The sequence below is a fragment of the Curcuma longa genome, chromosome 21 (assembly GCF_044706935.1).
Source record: "Curcuma longa cultivar G26 ecotype Majalengka, Jawa Barat chromosome 21, ITB_CL_G26_1.1, whole genome shotgun sequence".
Classification (NCBI taxonomy): domain Eukaryota; kingdom Viridiplantae; phylum Streptophyta; class Magnoliopsida; order Zingiberales; family Zingiberaceae; genus Curcuma; species Curcuma longa.
In genome coordinates this window covers 1,304,008-1,325,557 of record NC_133881.1, presented here as the reverse complement: position 1 = coordinate 1,325,557, position 21,550 = coordinate 1,304,008, and the positions used below count along the sequence as shown (strand labels likewise).

Here is a 21,550-nt window from a genome sequence, read left to right as displayed (position 1 = left end):
GTTCCTTTTCCAATATTGGACTTTCCACGGTGATCTAGTCATGATTGGCTAGGTAGTGCGGAAAATTGAACTGATTGAGAAATAAATGTTCAAAAAAAAAAAACCTCTCTTCATATTGCAACATCTCATCATTTGATTTTGTTGAAGAATCTCTGATTAGTGCCATCATTCATGGATTTACTTTGGCCGCTAGATTATCAATTCACCATATCTATTTCAACAAAAAAATAAAATTTATTAGTCTCACACGATCAATCCTACGAACATCTGTGAAAAAGTAAATCGAGAAACTATAATTGACAATTCACCAAAAATCTTCATAGCTTCGTTCTGGAACATCATCATTATTCAATCACTACCACTTCCCTTATACAGCCCATGTGATATATGCTGCTCTCCACCTTATTGGCCCACAAGACCGAACCGTAGTTATCGAACATAAAGATCTCTCCATTGCTAGTAATTCAACAGCATGCATTGCTACCGTCTAGCTGACGAACAACATCGAATTCTTAGCGTCACCAAAGTCCTTCATGGTCCTAAGCTTCTCCTGTTACACCCCTCCCTTTGTCGCATCATCCGAAACTACTGACTGTAGATCCTAAATTATTGCAACATACTTTTCATTTTTCTTAATAAGAGCATACGTTATAGCCTCCAATGGAGAACTCTATGAGATATTGTAATTGCCTTGGCAAACACCTTTGACAAATATGTCTGATGACTTCATCACTAATAACTTTTCTTTTCCCTTTTTTTAATCTCTGCATGAAACCGCCAAAACCAATTAAAAAAACCCAGGAATTTCCATGGAAAAACACCAATGGCTTCACAAGGTTTCAAATACGTCTCATTGCTTCATCACAAATAACCTTTCTTTTCCCCCTTTATATCACTGTATGAAACCACCGAAAAGAATCAAAAACCAGAAACTCGCCCTTGACAGTGAAACCCAGAAGGGTTAAAACCGATAACAGACAAGGTAACTTTTACGCCTTACAAAAATTCAGTGATTTGATTTAGGATACACAGTTCTGGCATAAGAAAAAATCACTATTTTGTGTCATTCAGAGAGTTTCCCGTAGGCCTATAATGACAGGTTTTGCTTCACCTGTAATTTCAGATTCATAAAATACAAATAACCAACCAGATCAGAGATACACTGGTGGAGATGACAAATAAGAATAGTTTGGATTAAATGTTATTTTAGTTACAGTTTATTTGAGTTTCAAATTTCTTTCGTACCGAATCTGGAGACAGACAAGGCTTGCAGATGATCAAGCGCCAATGGTATAAGAAACTTTAGTGCATCCTTTCTTTGTTCGGATCTGAGTTATCTGGAACCATTGGAAACTAACAGATGTTACCATGAAAAACTGTATTCAGAAATACAAAGGCACAACATGTGGGCATCATAAAGATATTCAAAAAGTAAGTCCGAGAGCAATAAAATGCCCTTGTAAAACAAACCAAAGTTGCATCAGAATGCTATCTCAGTAATTGTCATTTGTTCGTTATATATGTTCTTCACAGTAGGTTTCCACATCATGACTTCGGATCTGCTACGGATCTGTTATATAGACTATACAGGATCCTAAAGTTTTCAGCTCCAAACTTTTCTATTTTTCATACCAACATTTCCAGTTCCATTCCCCATTCCAATAGGAAACCAAACATATATGCACAGGCTTCGAGTTTATCAAAACTTAATTTTTTGGGCGGTGTGCAAAATATTATAAGCGACTGTAAATATGATTTGGAACTGAAAGATGGAGACTAACTGAAATCCCAAGTCAAACTTACTTTCATGCTCCTTATATTAGCAATGTCTTTGACATGAGTCCCTCCACAAGGACCACCAGGATGGTCACCTAACTTCACTATCCGTGGACTGCTATCCTGGATAGTTTTATGAAACACCAAAAGATCATTAACAAATAAACGTATAACAATCTCCAGTTAAACACATTCTGGGACAATTACATATTTATACGAAGATCACATGTGATGAATAAAGTAAATCTTCCTTCAGTGCCAGGATGAAAAGGACACAACACCGTGCATGATTATCTCATATTATTAATTGTAAAGAAATCTTCTACCGAGTATAAAAGACAAAAAGAGTATAATTTTATCTGAATGCAAATGTTAGAAGAATAGAAGTCATCACAATGAAGGGAAAAATAATTATACAAATATAGACCTTAGTACTATGATATTCAAAATGAAGTTGATTATAGCAAATGGGCAACAAATTATTTGAGAATATACATTAGCAGAGCCATAAAAAAAATGGTTTATACGGGTAACAAAAATACAGATTATTCCATCGCAATTTTGGTTATAATCATAAGTACCTTTGCAATGTAACTGGGAAGAACACCACCACACCACCTAGAAGCTTCATCATATGATAAGATGGAAGCTGAAATCTAACACAATAATCACAATATCATATAGTATCAGAAAAATCCTAAAACAAATGCAAGGAGCCTATAAATGGATTAGATTCATAGCATTGTACAAACTTTTCCTCCGTTTAAAATCAAAGCATTTGCTTCTTTCTCCAATTCCTTTTGTTTGACTTGGACCAGATCCTGTGGGATTAGGCCTTTGTATTCGACGAATGGACTGCAGACAATACGTAATTAGCATCAAGGCTACAAACAAAAAAATTGTGTCAAAATATGGGATTCAAGAGACCCTTCGAAGCTTGGGTGTCTTTCATGTACCCACTTTTAGTTCCATAATACACTAGAAGTCTTAATTGAACACTATAGTTAAGTTAATTGAATCTGATAAATATCCTTTTAAAAAACAAAAAAAAAGTACACATGATAACTTTTTAAAAAACTTCTCATGTAGGAAACATGAACTTCTAAAGTTTTATTTTCTTAAATTACACATCTAAATTTACAAAATCCAATTAATAGAGGGGTTCAAGTGGAGATTTAAAAATTGGAAGAGATACATGGGGTAGTCTACCTATAATATACACCTGAAGAAAAATGTGATTACTTAGAAAAAATGGTAGAACAAAAATCATACCAGCAAAAACTACGATTTCCCAGCAAAGAGTTTGAGTCCCATTAAAAGGACAGTAAATACATATTTTGAGGACCATGTTTTCTGAGCCATTCGAAGCACCATAAATTAATATACCAAGAGTACATTGTCAGAAAAACTCTTGTTACAAATTACATTTGGAGTACATATGGCATTGATAGTCTACAAGAATACTAATGAACATGAAATAAAAAGGAAAAAGGTATTATAAATAATGTTGGTCAGGAACAATATAATGGAATAAATGGTATTTGGCTTCTAATGTTCAGGATGTTGCATTATATGCAATATGAAACTAGTTACAAGGTAGAAGCAAGGACACTATAATGGAATAAATGGTATTCAGCTACTAATTTTTAGGATGTTACATTATGTGCAATATGAAACTTAATGTGAACACCAGCATCACTCCACAGATTGCTACTCATACTATAGAAAAAAAATACAATAAATAAAGTGCATAGGACTGGTTCTAGAAAAATAACATCAAGGAGTTAGTGCCCAGCTACATGGATCTTAATTTATAATGCTACGGACATATATTCAAGATTACATTTCTAGCAATACCCAGATGGATAATCACCACAAAATAAAATCTGGCATACAGAAAATCTAAAATTTTCTAGAATCCAACCTTTAGTGCATAGATATGATGTGAAAGTGAAATAAGTTGTAGAACTACATATCAACTGCACAAGCAGCATCAAAAGAAAGGACATAAAAGTACCAAAATCGCTTAGAAAGGCAAGCTAATATGATTATTGAAAGTGAACTTAGGCCATATTTAGTATAAGAATAAAGTAATAACCGCTATAAAAAGCATGTCCAAAAAATGCAGCAGATACCTATCAGGGAAATGATAACCTTTTCCTGGTTCTAAATGAGACAAACCCAGTTTATGCATGCAAATGTCAAGTAAATGCCCTGCCGAGTGAAGTCTGTGGAAATAAAGAAGAACAAAGTGAGAATACCTGTCAGCAGAATTTAAGTCTTACACTGCAGTATAAGATGGTTGGGATGTTAATCATGTGAAGCATCACCGAGAAAAGTGAGAATATTCTACTTTTGGAGAAAGGGGAAATATCCCACCAATAGCTGGGTTAATCCACAAAATCAATGGAGAATTTTGCATCAGCTTAATCAACTATTGACAAACAAGATTACTAAACTAGATGCTAAATTAGATACTTAATCCATGGAACAGAGTATTGTTGGCATCAACCATTACACTTGTTGTTGATTCAAAAACAAACAAAATAAGGATGAAATGAAAATGTGGATCAATATATCTACTATGCAAGTTATTGTTTCGAAGCAATCAGGCTACAAGAGCTGTTGTATAGCCAGCTTAACCATATCAGCTGTGGTAGGCTTAACTTGGACATTCCTACAAACCAAGACAAAGTTGGCATACTTTGGAATTTCAAAATCTCAGAACAAACTGAATTACCATGATAGCTAGCATATGGACTTGTTGATATCTCACTGACCACACATGTTGATCAAGATATTCAATATTAAACATGAAATCCTTGTTTCTGCCCTTAGTGTTAAGTGAAATGCAGTGCATTGTTATTGTTGCAACTAGCTTCTAAAGTAGTTGCAATGTATGCAAATGACAGGGTTTTAAATTTCAATGCCACCTTGCATGAGACATCTTGATCCAATCCAAAACCTCTTTAAATAGTCAATGATTGTCCAACAACGACTAGAACCATTCCATTCTAGTATCGGAATGTTTTAAAACTTGAAAATAGATAATGACTAATCCATTCATCAATAGAAAATTACATCAAGTTAGAGCAAACAAAATGTCATGACAAGAAAAGAAACAATATAGACATCATATGCGGTCAGAATTAATATATCAAGTGCGAGAAGTGCGAGAAACTCATGCTATATATAAAATTTAATACCTTGAGTTAAGGTCGCGTCTTTGGGGGTCAACATGCAAGTTAAGTTCGTCTCCAAGTTTTGGTATGACAGCACAATCACTATGAGGACTCTCGAAAAAACCATAATGGCAAACCTGACAAAGGATAGAAGAAAGGAAAATAAAAACTGTGAAAGAACATTGTGATGACTAAGATCTAAGTCAGGCAAGGGTATGTTGATATCAAAGCCATCAAACTCTTGTAAGGTGGCAAAGGTCTGAAGCCATTGGTCCATTAAATAAAAAACTTAGTTAAATAATTGAATTAACAAGCTTTACCATATCAGCTAAACCATTCATCTCTACCTATTTAACATACCATACCCTAAGAATCTAACATCGTAAGTTTTTAGCATGGTACAACCCGAAGCCATGTTTTATTTGTCTCAGACATATCACACCATAGTGACACATATACCAGTTTGACTAAGTATTGACAGAGGAACAAATAACTCAGCCAGCGTTCATAAACAGTTTTTCACGAAATGACAGGCTCCAAAGATTCATTTTCTGGCATTCTATCAATTTATCCTTAGAACAGTCTTGTGTTGTGCCGTTAACGGATTCGAAGAATCCGGAAAAGAATAGTTTACTCACCAGCCCGTCCTTCAACCTCACGTCCTCCACGACGAACTTGAAGCCAGAGGCAGGCCCTGAGATGAACCCGGTGTCCGCTGGCTGCCCCCCACCCTGGGGGTAGAAGACGGTAGAATCCAGAATCAACGCGATGCGGCCGTCGTCGGTCTTTTCCTCACAAAAAATGAAATCAAATTTAGGGTTCTACTTTCGCAACAGCGAACGATCGCAGAGTCGCAAATGCTTACTTGGATCTGGGCGAGGAGCACGGCGGTACCTTCCACGGCCCACATGTCGTCGAAGTAGGCCAATTTCGTCGCCGGCAGTGCTTCCGCCGCCATAATCCCGTCGCTTCGGATGCGCGTGATCGTCTTCTCAATAGTCAAATGATATTTTGCCACCAGCGTTTGCCCTTTTGCTTTTCTTCTCAATTTATGATATTGATTCAATTCTATATCGATTACCAAAATTATGTAAACAAATTACTATAAAAAAACGACTACGATAATAGAATTTCATCATTTTGTATTTTTTAAAAAATCTTCTTCCATTTAGTCAAGTATTCTTTTCTATTCTCACCTTTCCTCCTCCTCCTTTTTTTTTACTTGTGATATTAAAAAACAAATTAGAGTGTAAATAAATGAAATGATAAATATATGAAAAATAAAAGATTTTAATGGAAGTCATAAAAACAATAGAACGGTAATTTAAAAATATTTATGTGCTTTATAAATTTGTTGAAAAATTGGATTGATTGTTGGGCTGATGATTGTTACGCAAGTGCTTAATCTTAAGAGAAAGAGTTGCATAACTTAAAACCAAAACCAATTCAATACTTATAACATTATAAGAGTGATTTTAAGATTTTACTGATCTTGATTCCAAAGGAAGACATCTCATCCAAAGGTCTCTGAGGCAATAGTGTCGCGGTAAAGAAGTTACATCTAGGTTGTCACCCAGGCACCTATGATTCGATACTCAGAGATAGTCAATGGGACTAATTGAGATTTATCTTTTTTTTTTATTCCTCATCAAAGAAGTTATCAAACACTAAAAAAACCTAAGGATCCTCATCATCAGTTTCTTTGTTTGAAACAGCTGTGTTTGGCTTGATGAGTAGCCAAACTTTTATATAAATTAGTATATGAACCAAAAGCCTTTCCTTTCCTTTCCTCGCCGTCTGTTTACTTAAAAAAAGTTGCTCTACCCAAAATCCCTTTGATCATGATTATGCTCTCTAATCATTAGTTCCGTGCCAACTTGCAGATCGAGAGCCTACCTACAAGAAATCTTTGGATTACATAAATCACATACCCATTCAAATCGATTGCCTCAAGGATTCCCCTAATCATTAAACTCAGAGACTAATTTCTCCCCGATCCAACCACCACTGCCGACGACTGTTCCAGCCCTGCACATATTTGAGGGGGAAAACATCAGCATTTAAATAGAGCTCGCATTCAACAGCAACATATTGATTGATATTTTAATTTAACGTAGTTACTAAGATTAGTCCTGCAGTCCTTCGAGCGAGGTGGACGGATGATGGAACGGGCCTGGTTTGGTGGCGAGGACAAGAAGAGAGACAGCTTGCAAATCTCGAAGAACTCACGGTTAATGGAGGCACTGGGGCCGAATCCTGAAAAACAAGGGGCTCCATGGCTGAAAGCAAGCTGGAGTTGCCACTTGAGACCAATCACTGCCCATACTCCATTCGGTCGAGCTCAGTGCCTTGGGAAAACTGTCCATCAGCACACCCACGATCACGAATGAGTAGGCTCCAGTGTGGCTGCATGTCCTCCTCCCTCCCTTTGTACTCATCCTCTTTGAAAAATAAGTTCACAGTTCATATTTGATGACAGCTTACCAGCAAAAGACGATCGGTGATGCTTTTGAACTGCAAACTGGGAGAGGTCCACTTGAAAATCTATGCACGTACGCTCTCTTTTTCACATGGTCAGTGAGAAATTTACAGAAGAAATTGTCCGTCGAGCAGAAAGACTTGGCTTCGCCCAGGGATGCGAGCGTTAGGTGAAGCCGTCACATCCCTCGCAGCCAAAAATGTATCATTTTCCGCCCTCGAAGTCCGCTTGACGCTGTTTCTTCGTCTCTTTGTTTCCATCCTTCGCTTGTCTGTTTCCCATGCATGACCTAATCCCATGTGCACTCTCTGTTAATCTTATTCCGCTGTGGAGAGCGACCTCTTAACAAATTCCTAAAACTTTGCCCTTTTAAAGCCCCTCGCCATCGCGTTCCACTCCATCAGCAACCTTCCAACTCGGACGTCATCGGCGACGACCATGGGGAACGCCGCGTGCGCACCTCACTCCGCCTCCGCCAAGGTCATCAACGACGCCGGCGACGTCGAGGAGTACGTAGGCCGCCACCCGGTGAGGGCCGGAGAAGTCATGGTGGAGCACCCAGGGCAGTTCGTGTGCGACTTCGGCCGCCTCGGCGTGGGGTACCGGGTTCCAGGGCTGGCGGCGGACGAGGAGCTGGAAAGGCGCCGCCTTTACTTCCTTCTGCCGATGGACATGCTTTTCTCGGTGCTCACCGAGGAGGAGATGGAGGCGCTCGCGAGCCGGGCTGTGGCGGCGGCGACGAAATGGGGAACAGGGGCGGTGGCGAAGAGCTACATTGGGCGGAGGATCTCTCCAGTGCTGAGTGAGTTCTGCTTGATACCGGCGGAAGCAAAGCAGGTTAGGAATGAAAACCCGGTAAGGACCAAGAGACCGTCGCGGCAGGGTTCCTGGAAACCGGCGTTGGACACCATTGAAGAGGTTCCATGAACGAATTAAGCCAAGAACTTGTTTTTTTCTTCTTCTTTTCTTTTTTTCTTTGTAAATGCATGCCTGATTTCCTGCATGGATGCTGTGCTAACACCTTCACCACTTTGCTTGACTAATATAAATAATTTGAAGCCCTCAATATTGTTGCTCGTTCTCTCTTTGTTCAATCACTGGCTTTTTATTCTGTGACAAAGCATCACTGATCGTCTTTGCTGGTAAGCTGTCATCAAATATGAACTGTGAACACAATGATCAGAAATCCATCTCTACTGAAGTTGGATTCTGATTAACTTTATTGAGTTTATTTCGTTCTTTTTTTGTTTCTGAATCTATTGAACCTTTCAAGTAAAAGAACAAGTGACACAATGAATTTTTTTCTTCATTTTTCAAGCAATTGAAAACACGTGTTCCTTCACCATTCTATGTACATAGCCGAGTCATTACAGACCCAACTAAAGCTACACTTTCTCTTGTTCTTTCCCAAATCTCCATCAGATTTGGCACCATTCTCTGGCTCTGCCCCTTCGATCTGCCATTCTAACGAAGCTGAGATTGCACTAGCTGCGAGGACTGCTTCAATCACTGTCTTCTACATAAGATTGATCGAACATATCCCAAACTCCCTGAAATACCATACAAATGTCAGGCAATAAATCTCCAACAAATTACTGACAGATAGTTTCTAATCTCTATAGTAGAAGCAGCACAAGTTACCAGTTGGCGGCGACCATGATGGCGAAATGTCCTTACTGCTTTAACCATTACAAAGAATAGCAAAAGCAATCCAGCAACCCTCAACACCAGTATCTTTGATTTCATTATGTATAAGTAAACAAGAACTGCATCACAATCAGCTCCAGGAGCTAACAAGCTCAACGATTTTGCTAAGAATGCATTTCTAAGATTTAATGATTTTACCGAGAACAGAGTGAACGAGTATTGCTCGGCTCCTGTGATCATGAGAGGAAGAGTGTGGCGGAGGAACAGCAGAAACATAAACTGGATAAAAGGAAATACTTATCAAAGAACAAGATAAAAAATATAACTCAGGAGTTTACTTCAGTTAAATACTTATCTAACAGAAAGGAACTCACTATCACAGCAACTGATTGGCAATATGATGTGCTTCTAGTACCTCCAACTAAAATATCATCATAGCCTGAATTGATGTTGTTGCGTTCAGAGGGAACTAGTGTTAAGATTTGAGAATCTCGGAAACTTCGTCGCATAATGTCCCAATTTCCTCTGCAAGCAACAATAGGAGGAGTTGTTTCTTTAAAAAGAAAAAGAAAAAGAAAATCTCGTTGAGAGATCAATTTGAAAAATTGTGGATACCTAAAGTTCATCGGAGAACTCCCGTACTGAAGCAACTTTTGTGGAGCTGTGTAACCTGGCTTAAATTGCTGAGTATAACTAAAATTTAGTGAACAACAAAATAACAATTATCGTGATGCCAAATCTGCATCAAAATTAATATCTAGACAAAATCCTAGACATTGAGTGTCATAGTCAGATTCTGGATATCAGAAGTTTAGATCAAAAACTACATAGAAACTAGCAAGAAGACTTCACCTGCAGGCAAATCTCACAGATAGTATCACCCTTCTCATTGCACCATCTTTGAACACATTCACGATGAGCAAACTGCAAATGGAAAGAAAGACAAGAACTATGACTTTAATTAGTATCAAGGTCATAAAAGAATTGCTTGTTTATGAGAATATTATGAATGGCAAGAAAACAAACTTCAATAAACGTTAGCATATAAAGTGCAGAAAGTTACTAGCAAAGCTGCAGGAGACTCGATGGAAAGTGGAAAACAGGTGTTAGCTAAAGAAGGAAGTATGCGGTTGAATATGCTAAAGCAAACAAACTTCAATAAACGCGTTAGCATATAAAGTGCAGAAAGTTACTAGCAAAGCTGCAAGAGACTCGATGGAAAGTGGAAAACAGGTGTTAGCTAAGAAGGAAGTATGCGGTTGAATATGCTAAAGGGAATCTTTTCCGAAAAAGCAAAAACAAAACATGTTCATCAGCTTATTGTCATTTCATCTCTAGATGTTTAAAGCTGTTAGCTCTGGCTCAAAAACCAAGAACCAAGCAAACCAAGGCCTTATTAATGAGGAGAAAAAACTGAATTTCCAATCAAAACCAACTGTCTGCTGCCTCAGTATAAGAATGGCTCAACCATTAGCACTAAAGAAATACATATAAGCACAAAGTTCAAACGTACTGTCTTAGCTGAGAATCAACAAATTTTCATTTAGGCAATAACATGGATAAATTCGTTAAGGCATATAAGTAGAAGGGAACAATGAATCATAGTTCATAATCAGAATAGTTCATAATCATAATAATCATAACAACTGTCTGCTGCCTCAGTATAAGAATGGCCTCTAAAAGTCTGAGCAGTAAACTTTTTATAACTTGAGAGGATCAAATGAAAAAAAAAATCAATAAAGTCCAAGGGGCAAAGTGAAAAAGGAAAGGGCTGACTGAGATAAGAAGGAAATTAAGTTAAATTCTTCTTTGCAGTGAAACAAATTGGTTTTCCAAAGACAAAAGAAACCATTGATGTATTACAAGCTCCTGCCTCCTGGTAGACTACATTTTTTAAGTGTGTTTTTTCTCCCTACAATACTTATGAAACCCTTCTTTTCAGAGAAAAATCATCTCTGTCTCCTTTCTAACAAAAAATTTCCCTCCGGTGTATAAGATTTCATACTACCAAAAAAATTGAACATAAATTTTCCAAGAACAACATACACAGCAATGAAAAAGAATAGAACCCTAATGTAACTGTAAACTAGGTGTAGACAAATTACAAGCCTTTACCTTCATGCTGCCACAGCAAGAGCAAGGTATCTCCATGTTGCAATCTACATCATCTTCTTGACAAATTCGGCACTCAACCAACTTCCCCACAGAGTCCTCATCCTTGAAGCTCCTCTTCTGCGCAAATCCTTTGCCTCCTTCATCCAAGGATGTTGAAGTTGAAGAATTCTGGCCACCTTTTCTATTCCCAATGGCTGCTTGCAGAGTTGATTCAGTAAGGAGGTGGTCCACAAGCAAAGTGAGATGGTCTCCCATCCTTCTGGAACTAAGAAACCAGCATTAACTAAATTTTTCGAAGTCAAATAAAAGAGCATATTAATACTAGAAATCAAATGGAATTACTTTACCTCAACAATGCAAAGCGCGTCACCAAGTTGTCGGAATAAAAATCGACACTACTAAACCAACCTGAGGGGAAAAAAAGAAGAAAAGTTCAGTTCTCAACAAATGAGATTAAGCAAAACCGTACGCGCCACAGAGAAGCACAGTAAAAATGTCTCATCTATCAAATTAACCAACTTGAAACCAATTTTCAACTACAGGTACAAGTGAAACCAACCAAAAAAGCACAAGAACCGAAAGCATTGCATCGGAAATTGCAAAAAGGGAAGGCCCTTTAGGGAAACCAAAACGGCGACCAACAACAAGGGAAAAGAAGCAAAGATGAAACAGGGCAACGAGCCTACCAAAGAACAGAGGAATCCTGAGACGGAGAAGAAAGAGAGTAGTCTTTGGTGAAAAGGTGCCAGCTTTCTTATGGGTCCTGGAAGATCTCTTCTTTCCTTGTCTCGGGAGATGAAGTACCTCAAGAAGACCGAAAGGCGCGGTGGGAAGCAAGCTGTGAAGTGGAAGAAGAGGAGGAGGAGACTTACAAGGTAGGAGATGCAAGTGTTGGAGTGAAGGAAAAGGACACCAGCAGAAGCCGGAGAGGAAGAGAGAGGCGGAGTGGGGTGGTGGTTTTATTTTGCGTACGCAGATGCCCGAAACGCCATGGTTCTCACAACCAGACCGGCCATCAAACCGCTACCGATTTGGCGGTTCAAGCAATTGAACCCTAGTCCGACCGAAAAACCACTAAACAAATTGATTTAACTTTAAAAAAAACCGGGGTAATTGCGGTTCGCATCTCCGGTTGAATTAATAAGTCCGGTCCGATTAGAAAAACATTCGAGGGAATGTGGACGAGAAAACCAAGACAAGAGTCACATTAAATGCACCTCCTCAAAAACTTGAGCTTTCACTTCACGTTCCACTCTCATTTATTACCATTTTAATATTTTTACTTTTATTTTTCTTTTTAGTTTGTAACGTGATGATTCCTATTTTATTTTCAAAAAAATAAAATAAAATACCTGATATAATTTTCCATAGTTTTTCCACCGTCCTTTTGTCTACCACCACTTCTTTCTGACTCACTTATTCACCGTGACTTGGAAGAGGACAAGATCCATGATAAGTTGACTAGATTGTCACCATTTTCTTTGCTCCCCTTCGACTTCGATCAAAATGAGCGTTGGGCAAATCGATCGATTCATTGAATAATTCCAATTCGCTTTTCTAGCTATGCCTTGCTAATTGGTTTAGGAAGCAAATTTAAATGCACTGATATATACCACGCTTGTTTCCCTTGTCTTGCTGATCGAATAGCAAATCCAGACATCCTGCAGAAGATCTGTCTCAAACTTTGTTCTTAAGATTGTCTTCTACCAACCGTACGGATCGCTGAATTCGTTCTCTATCGATATCTTCGTCTTCGCTTTCGGTGTTTGATCGCATGAACTGCTTCAGCCACTTTACTCTTATTCAAATTTGCGGCGTGTCATGCAAAAAAGAAGGCTTGAAATCTTTCTACTCGACGACAAACTACTTTTGCTCGACTCAGCAGGATGATCTTGAGAAAGAGAGGGCTCCGCATGCTACAAGCTTGTCGGCCACTTAAATGGTGACTGGTAGTAGTTGTTCATGGCAGACCTGAAAAACTCAGAGAATTATCATATGATACGGACATTGCGCATAAGAACTGAGACATGATGGTGATGGGAAAACGACGAGTAACAAAGTCAATCACTCATCGATCGACCTGTTAAGTGGTCCCTTTGAAGTCGAGTTCCAGAGCTGGGGAATGCATGAACATGGAGAAACTTTTGTGCAGGAAAACAAATTTAATTAGTTCTGAATAAATACGATCGAATATATAGCTAAATTGGTTTCTTGAAACAGCTATGAATTCTTTCAAAATAGATCTAGAGAAGACCTACGACTGAATGAACTGAAATTAAGTTCACAGCAGAATGAGAAGACTAATCATGGAGTGTGTGTTAGTACTGGAGACCTGGAGAATTAAATTGGTCGAATTCAGAAGCACAAGAGGGTCACCGCCAAGGTTGCCTAGCTACTATCGCCCAAATAGGTTTAAAGTTTAAAAATATTTTTTTAAAAAAAAATAGAAATTCTATTATTACTTTAGTGCGTTTGAAAGAGGATAGCATGCAAATCTCATATATAAATTTCGAAGGAATATATGTGAAATCAAACTAATTTAATCAATCCTGATTAATAACAAGCATTACGAGATGGCTTGACACTAGTCATGAATACACAATTAACGAATAAATTAAATAATAATAAATGATGTGGGGAAGTGCATGGGCCGGCGTGGCACATTAATCATCTTCTTGATCCTTTTGTCATCACACTCTTATTTAATATTATTCCAATCAAATAATACAGATAGTTAAGCCCACCCGTCAATGAGCAGTCAGACATGGACGACCTTTTGAATGAGCTAGGATACAGAAGACGATCAGGACCTGAAACACACTTCAAAAAATTATTAGACTGGTGTCGGAGAATTTCGGCAAACCATTACGACGTTTAAGTTAGGATTTTGCGTAATATTAATAAAGTTTTCAGAGTCAAACCTAAAATAAGGCTATGGGTTAGGCTTTTTATAGTTTGCTCAAGCCATCTTCGCGTCAAATGGGATAGCACCTTGATAGTAACTTGCAAAGGGGACCAGATCCGACAGTCGTTTCTTTTTGGCCTTATGTACATAAAAAGAGATATCCAAGGGGAGTGGTCAGTCTAACAATTTTGTAACCACCTGCTCATTCTCGAGTTTCTGTGTGTCCGTGAGAATATTTGCTTTCTCCTTTAGTAGGCCATGTAAGATAGCGATTCCCATAAGACTGGGGGTGGAGCCCAGGATGGAGTTAATCGAGGCCTAATGGCCGAGACGAGACCTGAGGTCAAGATGGTTGAGACGCAATGACCGAGCTATTGAGAGGAGGCTGACCAAGACGAGGTTGACTAAGACAAAATGATCGAGCTACCGAGATAAGGCTACCGAGACGAGACGACCAATCTACCAAGACAAGACTGGCCGAGATAAGACGATCGAAACGTCGAGACGCCGAGACGAGACTGCCCAAGCTGAGACGACAGAGATAATCGAGATGAGGTGCGGCCCCGAATGGCCGAGACGAGAACTTTGGGGGCCTAAGTGGAGTCAGGATTGAGCCCATGCTGAGTCCGAAGTACAATCTGAGTTCGATGCGACAGATATTTCACTCTGGTGGGATTGGGTCTGTATTGACCCAATTGCCACATCGACCGAACCTTGATATTCATTTGACTCTTGACCTTTATCCGGAGGGAGTCCGTCCTCTACGACACCTGCACCAAATATAATTAAGTTGGTATAACAAAGTTGATTAAGTGGGAAGAAAGATTAAATTATTCGACAGCTCTTCACCTTTCCCCTTTACAATAACTTCCGATCCATCTCTTTCAGGTTAGGTTACAGACAACTTCATTTGTTACACATGTACAATAAAATCAAAATTATTCAGATCGATATTGCTCGATTCCTCGATGTGGATGGATATATCATTCTTTTTCTGTCCATAGATAAAAGATACTCGGAAAGAAAGAACCTTCAGATAAGGATTGTTTACAACGATCGCCAGCTTCTTGTCCTGTCTAACCATTCTATCGACTTATATCTTAAGCGATTAGATACTCAAATAAAATCAAATAAAATCAAATTAAAGCAAAATTTCCGACTTCAGTCGGTACACAATCAATGCATCGCTAACAAATTCAGCAGTAACAGCGCCATCGCCGCCGGCAAGCTCAGCCCAACCACCGCGACGGCCGCCAGTCCCGCGCCGGGCCGCGCGTTCATCAATAGCGCCTGCACCATCCCCACTACTTCCGACACGTCCGATCCATATCTCTTGTAGTACCGCCGCTCCCACTCCATCCAATCCCTCTGGCGCCTCGTTAACGCCGTCGTCTCTGCAACTCTCCGCGATCCTCATCTCGTGAATCCTCCTCCGCAGCGTCACCATGTTCTCATCGACAAGCCTTCCGCCGTAGTGATGACTTCCGTCGCTTCTCTTTCCATCGTCGTGGTTCTTCCGCGCGCAGACCGCGAATCTCTTCCCCCGGAAGCGGAAGACGTAATGAGTCGAGGGGAGGACGACAGTCAAGGCAGAGGATGCATACGCCATGAAAGCTGCAGGGGCTGTGATTTATCGTTAAAGAACTAATTAAGTGCATGTATTTATAGTGGTCATGGGACGCGAAAGCTGAACGGAGAAAGAAAGTCACCAAATGAATTAAGGAAGCGTCGTCGCAAATGGATCGACGTTGCTTACAGAGCAACAATTATCTGTGAATTGTTCACCTCCACTACGAGAAAAGCTATTTAATTACTAACCCAAGATTTATTTTGTTTGTCTCCATCCGCAAATGGATCGACGTTGCTTACAGAGCAACGATCTGTGAGACTTTCACGTCACTTAATCTGCAGAGCATGCTGGAGTTAGTTTTAATTTCCTAGATTAAGTTGCGTGGGATGTTGGTTCTTGTCAATGAAACACAAATGGAGCTGGTCAGTGAGCAGAGTAAGTTGCAGCTGTCGTCGATTATATTAAGGGAAACGAACTGTATCCAGGTTTTTCTCTTTAAATTTGTCGAGGACGTTTTTAATTGTTGATCAGTTGTATGCATGCGCTAGAGACAAAGGTTCACGCGTTCCAGGTTTTCCTCCGCGTTAATGTTTCATTATCGAAGGTCCAAGGTCAAGAAGACTTGTAAGTGGGAACTGGGAAGCCGGCCAAAATAAAAATGTTATGCATCAAGGGAGGAAAGAGGAGATAATATACGAGCAAAATAATTTTGAAATAAAAAAAAAAATCACATCTCCATCGAACTATTGACTGTGTTAATTCTGCTATTTGGCTTTATAAATTCTCAATCATCGTATCCTTGAATGCTTCGATCACGTTGATAAACTTTCTCAATAGAAATTTGTCTATTATGCTTAATTTCCGTGTTAATCGTTGTTTTCTCATGCATTAGATGAGAAATTATTTGCAGATCTTTGTGCTGAAGAGTCGAAGTAGTTGCTGTAAAGCTGCTGGTTCCATCCATGACTCTCTATCTCATTACATGATTTTAGCTCTGGATCAGTTAATTGGAGTTCAAGCTTCTTCTCGTGTAGAGTGCAAGCATGAGACATTAGAATTCCATAAAAATGTGATTTCGCTCACAGTGAGATGAAAATAATAAATCATGATACCGAACGACGCCTTAAATGGGAAGGCATAATTCACGGTGATGAAGTCCACAAGATTCAATTTTTGCCCAATTCTACAAATCTACCATTCATATATAAGCAAAATAAATTTGGAAAAAAAACCATGATCTCCATCAAACTACTACGCCTTATGGAATAACTATAGAAATCGCCAAAACAAAGTCATCGGTGTGAACGGAGGAGAGCCAGCTGATATTCAACTTCATACTTTCCAAATGCAGACTTCAAGCTGGAGTTCTGCATCATTGCAGTAGAATTTCTCAGGTAAGTACAGGAAAACGTCAGAGGAATCTTCTTCGCAGAACTTCATCTCCGCATTATCCAATTGAAGTTCTGTTCCACACTCATGTTTCGCCACAATCTTGTACAAAAAATTTTGCCGCAAAATCGTCCAGCGCCTCAGTGGTTGTCTGCACACAATGGAGATTGCTCGGCCAGAGGGCATGGCGCTGTTTCGCAGGAGACATAAGATCGAATCGTCCAGTTGGAGGGCCAGCAATGGATCCATGTTACTGAAGCGCACTGGAACTGTGTCTTTGCACTTGTAAAAATTAACTGGAACACGGTGGTGATCACCCAAGTGTCTTACAATATCTGATATGGGCGCTTTGTGATCGCAATGAGGAAGCGGGCAGAAGTGAGGTGAATAACTGCAGTTCGAGCAGTGGCTGCTGGGACGGGCGTAAGGAATGGTTTGGTTGCAGCCGTAGGAGGCATTGGGGCAGGGGACGGTAGCAAAGTCGGCGATATGCTCCAGGGCACGGTTTCGAGTGTAGCCAAGCCGAAGAGGGCAGGAGGGGCACTGGTCGTTGAGCTTCTTGTGGCATGTATCACACGCGATATGGCCTGCCGGGCACTGATTAAGACAAGAAGCGAAATGTTAACAGGTGGTGTTTCGATTCTGATTCGGAAGCATGGAATGATGAGCATTGGTTGGTCGAGACGAAAAGGTTAGCAGGACCTGGAAGACGGGCGGCCTGAGAGGGGCGGAGCAGAGAGGGCAGTCGAGAAACTTGAGATTCAAGGTGACGGTTGCCACGCCATTGTTGTCACTGCTGCTGCTGTTCTCCATCTGCGCCTCCGCTGCTGCTTTCCGGCGACTTACCAAAGAGCGATCCGAAATAGGAACTGATTAACACGATTAGCGAGGCAAACCGAAAATGCCACGAGACACGATAAAAAAGGTGGAAGAGGAAGAGGCGGTGGAAGATCTTGGCGTAGTTTTACGAGGCAAAGGAAGCCTGGTCAAAATCTCATTCCATAACTTTGACTGACTGATTGATGGAAATTAAACGGCAGTAAATTTTAATGCGAAATAATACTTACTATGAAATCATAACATGAAATTGTGCAACGATAGAACATCCAGAATTGTGATTCAGGGATCCACGATTCGATCCCCAACTACAATATATTTATAAAAATTTTCTTCCAAATGAGGAACGTAATCAAAGGATGCTGGGCATCTGGATTGGCCGTCGTATGCGCTTCCCGATTTACCCTGGTGGTCGGTGGGAAACTTCCGATTTATCCTGGTGGTCGGTGGGAAACTTCCGTGGAACCGGATCCACCCCTAGGGATTGAGTCCATGAGACTGACTGGGATTTATCATAATATGAAATTGTAGTCCCCGGGACAATGGTGCAACGGTAGGACATCCAGGTTGTGACCCAGGGACCCGTGGTTCAATCTCCAACTACGGCGTATTTGCAAGAATTTTCTTCCAAATGGGGAACGCAATCAAAGGATGTTGGGCATTTGGATTGGCCGCCGTATGCGCTTCCCGATTTACCCTGGTGGTCGGTGGAAACTTCCGTGGGAACGAACTGGCCACCCTCAGGGATTGAGTCCATGAGACTGACTGAGATTTATTATAACATGAAATTGTAGCATGATACTCACAATTACATACAGTGGATATGCCAGTGAAATTCCATGTGAATGTCATACTACCATTTCAATATCACCAATCAACTTTAATTGTCTTTGAGCAACAGTGCTAAATAACATATTTATTATTATCCATGGATTTTATCTAATAATCTAGAAGATGAGCTATGCAACTACCTCAAAATATATGAGAAGCTCATGATTATCCAAGTAATCATTAGTCCATAATTCACTCATTCAGTAACTTGTGAAAGACAATGGATATACCAAATGAAAACTTAATGTAGATGCAAGATTTCCTTCATACCATGATCTGTTTTTCACCTCCTTCTTTTCAAGAAAAACAGTTTGTAGCGTTTCTCCTCTCAACGCTTTTCATTTTTCCTCTTCCTTGCTTGAGCCTTTTGCCACTTCTTCCGAGAAACAAATTTGCTTTTTGGCTTCAGCTTCAGCTCAGGAGAAAACCTGAAATTTGGATCTCTCATGCGTGCCTGTATATCCTTGAAAAATTGCATGTTTAGCTTCTTAGGTCCGCCCTCTCGAAGCTCTGCATACTCTGGTCCAGCGATAATGTTCTCGAAGGCTCCAATCAAGATATCAATATCAGTCATCACTTCGAAGACGTTTATGTACCGGCCATCTGGGCCTTTCTTTAGCTTTTTCAATGCATTCTGAACAGCGAGCTTTCTAGCTTGCTTTCCTGGAGATAACTCTGGAGGCTCCTTCTCCGCTTTTAACAATTCAGAGATGGTCCGGTACTTGGGTGCATCCTCAAACTCAAACAGTTTGTCTATATGTGGATCACTTCGTTCATTCCTGAATGGGTCAGTGGGAATGTCGTCGTCGTCGTCGTCTTCACTGCCACTCCATAAAGTAACTTCTTCATCAGTGTCGGAGCACAAACTTCTTAATTCGTCGCTCTCATCGCCATCAATAAGGTTCGACTTCTCCTTTGCCTGACTCCTTATCTTCTTTATTTCCTTCTCCAACTTGCTATCTTTGTTTTTGTTTCCTTCATCTTCGTCCTCACTTGCGGTCCATAAGCAGTCATCCTCATCCATCTCTTTGGCCCATGTTCTCCTGAACTCTTCATCACCAGGCTTTCTATCACCAAACAAGCTATAACGTGTTCTCTCACGAGCATAGGATCGTGAAGCTGGAGAGCAATGTGAATTCTACTTGATAAAAGAGCAAAAAGAATAACTAAGACACACTAAGCAGAGCATGTTCTTAATGTATAAATTCTTCATCAAGTAGAACCAATCTCCAAAAATTCTTGGCTTTTATACGAAATGGTTTATCATCAAGCAAACTAGCAAGAAGCAATTGCATAAATGTGTAGTTTATCGAACCAAATAGACAGATCTATGTTTTTTTTCATGTTTTAATCAGAGTAAGATACAGCCTAAGCTATAGAAATATTGGGTCTTGTTTTGTTTCCTGTTGCTATGGCTCTCCAAATTAGACAGAGGCATATCATCAAACACAAAGTGGTCATACAGTGCACCAGAAAACTTCTACTTTCATCAACAATGCCAGAAAAATGCCGATTCATGGACGAGTGAGAGTCGATGACCGAGAAGCAAAATTCGATCTTCAATGAATTAATCGGAAATAAAGGAATACAGAAGGGACCTTGCAGGATAGAATACAGATGTCCTGCAGTAATTCCGCTACCATGGAGCTCAGGCCCGTGGTGGAACAAGAATCCGATCCTGGAATCAAACCCACAGAAGGTTAAGAACGAAAGGAGCTTTCTAAGAAAATCAGGAAACCAAATTGGGAGAGAGAACCGAATCGAAACCAGCATAAGCACCTTTTGGGTGAAGAAGGAAGGTAACGTATAGAGCAGAGTGGGAACTTTGGCAGGTGACGCGCCAACAGCCTCGCCATGATACGTTGCTTTGCGGAGAGAGACTCCGGAAGCAGCAGTGCAAGACGTTACATATACCGCCAACACCGTCGGGTTAAACTCGCGGCGCCGAACTGCAGCGAACGCATCTGAAGAAGGGATCTTTATCTACTACACGCGCTATGCATAAATTTTAAATATTTAAATTTTTTTATTTTTTATTTTTTATTTTCTTGATGGTATACTCTTTGGGGGTGTTTGGTTGAAGGTAATATGTGATTACCTTGGTTATCTGTCCAAAGTTATCATTGATAACCTTGTTTGGTTCAGGATATCAAGGATTCCTATGTAATACAGTATTACTGTGACATCATGCCACATCAGCAAAATGGGTTATAAATCCAGAATCTGATAACCTTAGCAGGGTAAGATTTTTCTCAATTCCAGAGTAAGATCGATCAGACGATCAATTAAGACTCCATATAATCGATCACATGATCGATTAAATATTGTAACCTGTTTTCTCAAAAAACCACACTGTAATCGATCAAGTGATCAATTACACTTGTTCATAATCGATCAAGCAATCGATTAAATGTCGTAACCTTTTCTCAGAAAATCCTGTAATCGATCAAGTGATCGATTACGCTTGTTCATAATCGATCAACCAATCGACTATCTCACAGAATGTTCCGTTCATTAAACCTTCAAACAAACAAAATTTTATCTCATTACATAAGTTATGTTTCATTTCCTATAACTTGATTATGTGATTATTTGATAATCACATAACCAAGATAATCACAAATAACCCCCAATTAGACACACCCTTTTAAGTATTATAAGATTACACCTATTATTATAAGTCATCGATAGACGGCTGTGTTTGTATTTTTTAGATGAATCTTGGTACAAAAGTAAGAACGCTAATAATGGATCAGTGAAGAAAAAGGCTCTTTAAACTCCAAATTTTTAAGAGCGCTGAAATCAAGAAAGATTGCAAA

General features: G+C 39.7%; 5 protein-coding genes and 1 pseudogene across 9 annotated transcripts; 1 reads left to right on the top strand and 5 right to left on the bottom strand.

Moving 5' to 3' along the window:
• Window positions 1–1,082: 1,082 nt before the first annotated feature.
• LOC141815490 (uncharacterized) lies at window positions 1,083–6,090 on the bottom strand. 3 transcript variants are annotated; one of them, XM_074703434.1, is made up of 9 exons: window positions 5,824–6,090; window positions 5,597–5,749; window positions 4,983–5,095; window positions 3,912–4,004; window positions 2,529–2,631; window positions 2,358–2,432; window positions 1,804–1,899; window positions 1,246–1,337; window positions 1,083–1,111 (listed from the first exon to the last, which is right to left on the bottom strand). In XM_074703434.1, exons 1-8 carry the CDS (start codon window positions 5,914–5,916, stop codon window positions 1,278–1,280), a joined length of 786 nt encoding a protein of 261 aa, XP_074559535.1. In that variant the 5' UTR covers window positions 5,917–6,090; the 3' UTR covers window positions 1,083–1,111; window positions 1,246–1,277. The 3 variants fall into 3 exon arrangements, with proteins under 3 accessions (XP_074559535.1, XP_074559534.1, XP_074559536.1); XM_074703433.1 differs by having other exon boundaries at window positions 1,083–1,337; window positions 5,824–6,089; XM_074703435.1 differs by having other exon boundaries at window positions 1,083–1,337; window positions 5,597–5,743; window positions 5,824–6,086.
• A 1,462-nt stretch (window positions 6,091–7,552) lies between these two features.
• Window positions 7,553–8,503, top strand: LOC141815462 (uncharacterized). Its single transcript, XM_074703406.1, has one exon. The coding sequence runs from the start codon at window positions 7,876–7,878 to the stop codon at window positions 8,362–8,364; it is 489 nt and encodes a 162-aa protein (XP_074559507.1). The 5' UTR covers window positions 7,553–7,875; the 3' UTR covers window positions 8,365–8,503.
• Window positions 8,504–8,731: 228 nt separating this feature from the next.
• Window positions 8,732–11,900, bottom strand: LOC141815461 (uncharacterized). 3 transcript variants are annotated; one of them, XM_074703403.1, is made up of 9 exons: window positions 11,886–11,900; window positions 11,547–11,607; window positions 11,200–11,464; window positions 9,937–10,008; window positions 9,700–9,767; window positions 9,459–9,609; window positions 9,283–9,363; window positions 9,079–9,171; window positions 8,732–8,987 (listed from the first exon to the last, which is right to left on the bottom strand). In XM_074703403.1, exons 3-9 carry the CDS (start codon window positions 11,452–11,454, stop codon window positions 8,940–8,942), a joined length of 768 nt encoding a protein of 255 aa, XP_074559504.1. In that variant the 5' UTR covers window positions 11,455–11,464; window positions 11,547–11,607; window positions 11,886–11,900; the 3' UTR covers window positions 8,732–8,939. The 3 variants fall into 3 exon arrangements, with proteins under 3 accessions (XP_074559504.1, XP_074559505.1, XP_074559506.1); XM_074703404.1 differs by lacking the exon at window positions 11,886–11,900 and having other exon boundaries at window positions 11,200–11,458; window positions 11,547–11,592; XM_074703405.1 differs by lacking the exon at window positions 11,886–11,900 and having other exon boundaries at window positions 11,200–11,455; window positions 11,547–11,568.
• A 3,330-nt stretch (window positions 11,901–15,230) lies between these two features.
• LOC141814130 (uncharacterized) lies at window positions 15,231–15,733 on the bottom strand (annotated as a pseudogene).
• Window positions 15,734–17,006: 1,273 nt separating this feature from the next.
• Window positions 17,007–17,876, bottom strand: LOC141814456 (E3 ubiquitin-protein ligase SINA-like 3). The gene is made up of 2 exons (XM_074702414.1): window positions 17,766–17,876; window positions 17,007–17,660 (listed from the first exon to the last, which is right to left on the bottom strand). Exons 1-2 carry the CDS (start codon window positions 17,874–17,876, stop codon window positions 17,007–17,009), a joined length of 765 nt encoding a protein of 254 aa, XP_074558515.1.
• Window positions 17,877–18,866: 990 nt separating this feature from the next.
• Window positions 18,867–20,646, bottom strand: LOC141815600 (uncharacterized). Its single transcript, XM_074703552.1, has 3 exons — window positions 20,511–20,646; window positions 20,330–20,409; window positions 18,867–19,850 (listed from the first exon to the last, which is right to left on the bottom strand). Exons 1-3 carry the CDS (start codon window positions 20,585–20,587, stop codon window positions 19,060–19,062), a joined length of 948 nt encoding a protein of 315 aa, XP_074559653.1. The 5' UTR covers window positions 20,588–20,646; the 3' UTR covers window positions 18,867–19,059.
• Window positions 20,647–21,550: the final 904 nt, after the last annotated feature.